The following is a 7,100-nucleotide window of genomic DNA, read 5'->3' as shown; positions in this document are numbered from 1 at the left end:
ATCCAACATTGAAGGAGGTCTCCTTAGACCCCCGCAAGTCTTGGATAACCCTGACCCTGTTCGATCCAGATTTACCCAGGCTGCTGAGAGCACAGCCGTGTACAGCATGGGTGGGGGCTGTGCTCAGGGGGCAAGACTGGGTAGTAGCAGCACCCCTGAGGGGCATGGATGCAGTGAGACTCAGCTATACCCTTCCCAGTGAGTGTCTAAGTTTCGTCGAGGCTCATATTAAAGTGAGTCCCGTGGTTGAGGGCCAAGTGGTGGGAGACAGTGCAAGAGACACTTGCCCCGGGGCCATCACAGTGAGGGGCTGAGGGTGGGTGTTTCTGTAGTGAGAGGGGGATCCCCCCTCACATTGATCTGACCCAAACTGGATCCAAACTGGGGTTATGATGAAGGAGACAGGCTGCTCAGAGGGGTCAACTTAGACACACCAGTCCTGCTTACTACAGTCATTCATTTTCTTGAGAAAACTGCTCCCTCAAACTACTTCTACCCTCCACACTGGAAGAATCCTATGGAGCGAAGGCGAGAAGACACACGTGTGCTCAGGCATCAGGGTCTCACTTATTAGGGCCAAAGGGCCTCCTCACCTCCACCTCTGGAGGGGATCACTCCGGGAGTGGAGACTGAGAACATGTCCAACTGGCAAGACGTGGTTGGTACTTTGAATAAGCAGAGTGACTTTGCATCAGGAAGATGGACGAGGGCGGTATTAATACCAAGACAAGATTCGTGTCTGGAAAGATGTTTCTTTATTCAGGAAATTCAAAGTTTGCTCTCTGATGTGACAGGTCGAGGGGTGTCCCTCATCACCACCCAGAATGCTAAGCGGGCATCTTGCCTCCGCCTCCCACTACAGAGGGTTTGCACACCCATGATCTCGTTTGTGATAACTTTGACCCAAGTGAGGCGGGTCTCAGCGTCCTTGCTTACAGACGAGGAGGGGGGCCCAGAGGAGAACGGGAGCCCCACGCTTTGTGAGAATGCACCAGTAGCTGGGCCTTGAATTGGAAGTGAGGGCTTCCGCTCCAGGCCAGGGGGGCTGACTGCAGCCATTCTAGGAACCTGAGGGTTTAAACCACAAGGAGGGACTCCAAGGTGAGGCGTGTGGGTGATGACTGTCCCCTGACGGGCACACATCCTGGTGAAACCAGATTTTCAGTTCTGCAACCTCTGCCTCACCCATCTCTCCCGCTTCTCCCCTCAGAGAAAGTCCAAGATCACCGCATCCCGCAAACTCATGCTGAAGGTGACCGCTGGGCACCGGCCCTGGGGTGGGAGTTGGAGGAGGCAGGGCAGACTCTGAGGGGTGCAGAGGGGTGTGGAGGGCCCCCACAAGGCAGCCAAGGGTGATGAGGAGGCCAAGGGACTAAGGTGCCCTGGGGGTTCCTGAGAAGGCAGTGAGCAGCTAAGGTGGATCGGCCTGGGGCAAAGGTGCTCATTTAACTTGGTAAGTTTTCTCTTTGGACTCTGGGCTGAAACAACTGAGAAGTGGGTCAGAGAAGAGGACTATGGAGAAATACCGTCAGGGCGCCAGAGGGGTGTGTTCCTGGGGTGGGGTTCCCACATGGCCTGGCTGCTGCCACGGTGCCAGTCCACATGGCACCCGTTTTGCTCACAGGGCTGCCCCATCTGGGTGATGACATGTAGGGACACTCATAGGCCTCCTGAGCCCGCTGAGGCCAGAGCTCACCCTGCCTGGGGTTCACTGTCCAAGCAGGCCCTGATGTGCGTGGGGAACTCGAGGGCCCCTGTCCCACTCTCACTTGGCTCTGTTGGGTGCAGAGCCTGATGCTGGCCAAGGCCAAAGAATGCTGGGAGCTGGAGCATGAGGAGCGTGAGGCTGAGAAGGCCCGCTACCTGGCAGAGCGCATCCCCACGCTGCAGACCCGAGGCCTGTCCCTCCGTGCCCTGCAGGTGAGCCTTGTGGACTTGGGGGTGGGCAACTGGGAGTGAGGGAGCTAGAGAGCTTGAGGGATCCAGTGGGTGACCCCAGGGCCAAGTTGCAGGAGCCTGACTTAACCCTGGCTCCAAGCTTTGTCACTTCAAGTGGGGAGTGGTAGGGCTTGGAATGCTCCGTTTGTCCAAGATTTGCCTGGCCTGCCTCTGGAGATGGGCCCAGCTCTCTCTCTCTCTCTTCCTCTCTCTCTCTCTCTCTTTTAAACAGCTTGGTTTAATTTTTTAGCACTTGAAAAAAAAAAAACATTCAGTAGCTTGAGGACTCAGTCTTTGCAAATCTCCACAGAGGTCAAAGATTCCACATATACAAAGTTTGTTCACAAATGTTTGGCAATTTAATCTTAATAACCCCTTTTTAGCTTAATGCCATTGTCCCAACCACTGAAAAAGTTCCAGTAATTGCACATAAATAAATGTATTATTTTCTTTTTTAAAAAAGATTTATTTACTTATGCATATAAGAACTGGGCACAGGCCAGAGGTGAGGTGTGGGGGTGAGAGGATTCACCAGAGACAAAGTGGGGAGCAGTACAGGATGACTGATGAAGCACACTGCTGAGGGGAACAGCGAGTGGGTCAGGAGAGGACTGCTGAGCCATGTGGGCCACCTCCCTGGCTGGGGATTGAACAAGTGTGCTGCAGTGGCTGCGGAGAGCTTCATAGTGCTGTGCTTTAACCTGTTGCGCCACCAGAGAGGACCTTTATTTTCTTTTTTAATAGTTCATTCCTTTTTTTTTTTTTTTGTATGGACATACCCTGCAAAGTATTTCTCCATTTTGTAAACATTTAGGTGGCTCTTAGTTTGGGGTTGTTGCAAACAAAGATGTCTTTGATGGACACAGGCTTTCTAGGAGGGGATCATAGGGCTAGTGTGCATTTAACTTAAGAAACTGTCAAATCGTTTTCTAAAACATTACCACAGGGAGCATTCGAGAGTTCCATTTGATAGGCATCTCCGCCAACACTTGATGTGGTCAGTTTTATTATTTAGCCATCAGATAGATGAGATGGTTCACATTGTGGTTTCACTTGGCATTCCTTGATGATTAATCAAGCTTAGCATCTTTTCTTGTACCTATTTTTTCCCTACCTGTGTATCTCAAATCTTTGATCTATTACTTTGACAATTCTTATATACATTCTATACACAAATCCTTAAAAGATAAATGATGTTATTTACTTAAAATATCTTTTGGCAAACAAATGTCTAAAACATCATGTAGTTCAGTTATTTTTTGATCCATGCTCTTTTCCCCAGACATTTTATGGTTTTATGTTTCAGATTTAAGTTTGCGATACATTTTTTTTTAAGAAACACTTTTAAGCTGCTTAAAAATAGCCATTGTGCTCTGGGGTGTTTACAGATGGCCTGTGCAGTGTTTGTACAGGTGGGGACCTGCAGTGTTCTTAGACACTGGCAATTGTTTGAACGCTGGTGACTGCAGAGAGGAGACAAGGTCTACTGAAATGCCACCAGGGGCTCTCTTCAGGCAGTACCATCTCTAGTTATTTTCATTTCATTCTTTCTGTTTCAAGTGGCTTTTACCATTTCTTTACATATTATTTTTACATAAGAAAACTTTTCTAATTAACTAAAGACACTCAGAATGGAAAAGGGGACCCTTGAGCCTCAGCGCTAAGGGGCGTGACGTCTCTCCAGAGCACTGGTCTTGCGAAGGGGCTTGGGGGCGGCGGCGGAGACCAAGGACTTGGAGGGAGGCTGGAGACTGAGGGGCTCTACCCGCCCCCCAACCCCTCACCCCCATCTCCTCCCGGTTGGCCCTGCTTCGCCAGGAGCTGTGCCGGGAGCTGCACGCCAAGGTGGAGGTGGTGGATGAGGAGAGATATGACATCGAAGCCAAATGCCTGCACAACAGCAGAGAGGTGAGCCCAAGCCCGGGCAGGGCAAGGTCGGAGTAGGTGTGTGTGGGGTGAGGGTTTGGGTGGGGTAGGGATGGCCTGGGTGGTGCAGGGTCTGGGAGATGGCCACTCAGCAGAAAGCCCTGGTCCCATCCTCCAGCCCACAGTGGAGAGGAGCAGAGAGGATAATCACACAGATGAAAAACTCTGACTTCCTCCCATATTGCCACCTGTGCTCTTTCGTCTAACAGAGCTGCCTTCTTTATTCACCCACACAAGTAATCACACATTTGCTAATAACATCCTCTGTGAAGGGCTTTCATGTGTCCTCTGTCCTTTGATCCTCCCTATGCACCTGTGGATGCAGGAGGTGCTGTGATTACCTGCCCTTGACAAAAGAGGGCTCTGAAGTTCAGAGAGGCTGAGTAACTCAGCCCAGGCCACACAGCACTGGTCTCTGATCTTCAAGCTAGTGCTTGGTGTTCCCTGGGTGTGGGGCCTTAGCTTCATCCAGATCTTTCTCCAGGGGGAAGTGGCAGAATGTGGGGGGCGGGGGGAGGCTGTGTGACTCGCTGCTGTGAGCGACTCGTGGGCCTTGTTTAAGCAGAGATGAGGGGTGGGAACGGACATCAGAAACCACATCCTCTCCATGTCACCTGTCCCCACCAGGATGATTTGTGGAATCACTTATTTCCCCAAATTACCCCCAGCAAGCACATTCTGAAAGTCCCCCCAGGTCTGGGATCTGGAACATTAACTGCTTTGCTGAACCAAGGCTGTGCCCTCAATGAGGCTGTGAAGTCACAGTTGGGACAGGCAGGGGGGTTAGGAGAAGGAAATAAAGCAAGCAGCCCAAACTCCGAACAGGGCTCCCAAACCACACTGGTACTGAGCTATGGCGCTGTTGTGCTAGGGCGCTGGCGGGCTTTGTGAGCAAAGCCATCACCCACAAATGTGTGGAGGCTGCTTGCAAAGGGGTTACAGGTGGGGATGGTACGCCAACCTGGAGGCTGCAGGATCCGGGGTATAGGTGTGGCTGGAAGTCTGAGATCCTTGTGACAGCACCCCTCCAGTGAGTCCTTGTCCCTGCTCACCTGCAGATCAAGGACCTGAAACTGAAGGTGCTGGATCTCCGTGGGAAGTTCAAGCGCCCGCCCCTGCGCAGGGTCCGGGTCTCAGCGGATGCCATGCTCAGGGCCCTGCTGGGCTCCAAGCACAAGGTGTCTATGGACCTTCGGGCCAACCTGAAGTCTGTGAAGAAGGAAGACACTGAGAAGGTGAGGGCCCCTCCCTCAGAACCTCTCACCCTGTCCAGCCTCCACCTGCAACTCCCTCACGTGCCTTCACACAGACCCAGCATGTCTCCTGGCAGACAGTCAGCCTGTTAGAACATTCTAGAGCCTCCCGAGAGACCAGTGAGGAAGGCTTATCGTTCTGTTTGGGGAGACTGAAGACTTGCTTGCTCCCTCCTCTCAGGCCTACTCAGTCTGAGGAAGGAACCAGGACAAAGGAAGTAGACCACGGATACAGTGGAGGCCCTGGGCACAGCATCAGGAGACTGTGGCACTAGGCGACTGGGGGACAGCTGTGCTTGGTCACTGTGGGGGGAAGATGGCTGGCCATTGTGGCCCCAGGGCGCCAGGGCACTGAAGTTAGAGAACAGAGTTCAGTCACCTTCTGGCAGCTGTTACTCAAGCTGACTAGACGCACAACATTCATGCTATTCAGCTGATAGGCTCTGTGGGGAGCATGGATGAAAGATGTGATCTCTGACCCAAGGAGAGGTGGCCACCACTGCTGATGGAATGGAAAATGAGCCAAATCAGAAAGATGCTGTCCTCCGGGAAGGGACAGGGCTGGCGCTGCTGAGCATCTGACCCTCCTGGGTTGGGCCCAGGAGCTACGCCTGGGCTGTGGTTCACGGGGTGGGAAGGGGCTGTAACTCCAGCACAGTCACTACCGCTCCTAACCCTGAGGCCCCCTCCTTCCCGGGGGTCCTCTGCCTGCCTGGTGTCCCCTCTCGGGCTGTGTCCTGTGATCTCACCAGCAGGGCCAGGGTGTCTCCTCTCCCTGTCTTTTGAAGAGGCTGATTCCCCATCACCCTCTTTCTCTCCTGCTTGGAGGGGCCTGGCCATCCTCTTGGCCTGGAGTTGCTGACGTGTGTGTGTGTGTGTGTGTGTTCTGCCCACAGGAGCGGCCCGTGGAGGTGGGCGACTGGAGGAAGAACGTGGAAGCCATGTCCGGGATGGAAGGCCGGAAGAAGATGTTTGATGCTGCCAAGTCTCCGACCTCACAGTAGAGGTAACTGGAGACCAGCTCTTCTCTCCTACAGCCCCTCAAAGTCTAAAGATAACTGGGAGCCTAAGGATATCTGAGAACCGGGACAAGGGCTGGGGGGTTGGGCCTGGCGTGGTGCAGGGGATGGTGAGCTCAGGACTACCTCTAGCACCGTAAGAGCTTGGGCATGATTTGCTCCCCTCATCTATAAAATGAGGGTATATGAATTAAAGCTCTCCACTGTGGTCCTGACACCAGCCATGCAGGTACCACCTGGCAGCGAATAATCTGGCCTCAGCTGGCCTCACTGAAGGGGAAACTTTGGGACAGCCGGCTCTTTATTCTATGAAAGAACTGGAGAGCCACCAGATTAGGTGATCCTTGCAAAGACCACCCATTTCGTGAGGAAACTGATGGACAGAGTGGCAAAATTAGCCACTTTGGAGCTGCAGGGAGCATGAAGGCCAGGGTCTGCTGGAGACAGTCAGGGAGGGCTTTCTTGAGGAAGTGACATTCAAAAGGTGGTTAAGGAGCGTGTGTTAGAGGGCAGATGATGCAAAAAGCCCAGAGGGGGAAGTTGGCCAGTCCTGGAGGACCCCCGGTGTGGAGGGCATCCGGAGGGTTGCCTGGGGGAACTTGGAGCCCTGAGCCTAGAACGTGAGGCTCCAGGAGCCGCTGGGGATGGTGGTGGGAGGGGAGGGGTGAGAAGCTGAGACCATGCCGCAGGTAACTGAGGGAGCCCTACCCCCACACAGGACAAGGAACACATGCTGTGCTGCTTTGTCCCGCAGCCTGCTTGCCTCACTGTGTCTGGGCTCTTGCTTCATGCTCCACTATCAGGCCCCATCTGTCTGCATCCCAGCCTGCCTTACCTTTCCCCTCCAACCTGAATTACTTTGGAATTGGGATAAACAGACATGCAAGAGAGAGAACGGCCAGCGTGACCCTTACTGAAGACCTCACCCAAGCGGGAGGCTCCCTGGGCCTCCCTGAGCGGCCAC

The 7,100-nt window shown here is 53.4% G+C and overlaps 1 protein-coding gene across 1 annotated transcript in view; it reads left to right on the top strand.

The window, feature by feature from the left end:
• TNNI1 (troponin I type 1 (skeletal, slow)) overlaps positions 1-6,121 on the top strand; it is a 7,714-nt gene extending 1,593 nt beyond the window's left edge. The window contains 5 exon segments of the mRNA XM_004685495.1: positions 1,211-1,252; positions 1,789-1,920; positions 3,757-3,846; positions 4,923-5,099; positions 6,014-6,121. Coding sequence (XP_004685552.1) covers positions 1,211-1,252; positions 1,789-1,920; positions 3,757-3,846; positions 4,923-5,099; positions 6,014-6,121 — 549 coding nt within the window.
• The last annotated feature ends 979 nt before the right edge of the window (positions 6,122-7,100 follow it).

This window comes from Condylura cristata, unplaced genomic scaffold (genome assembly GCF_000260355.1).
Source record: "Condylura cristata isolate star-nosed mole 26May11 unplaced genomic scaffold, ConCri1.0 scaffold00018, whole genome shotgun sequence".
Classification (NCBI taxonomy): domain Eukaryota; kingdom Metazoa; phylum Chordata; class Mammalia; order Eulipotyphla; family Talpidae; genus Condylura; species Condylura cristata.
Note: the sequence above shows the minus strand (reverse complement) of the source record. Positions and strands in the feature narration are given on the sequence as shown.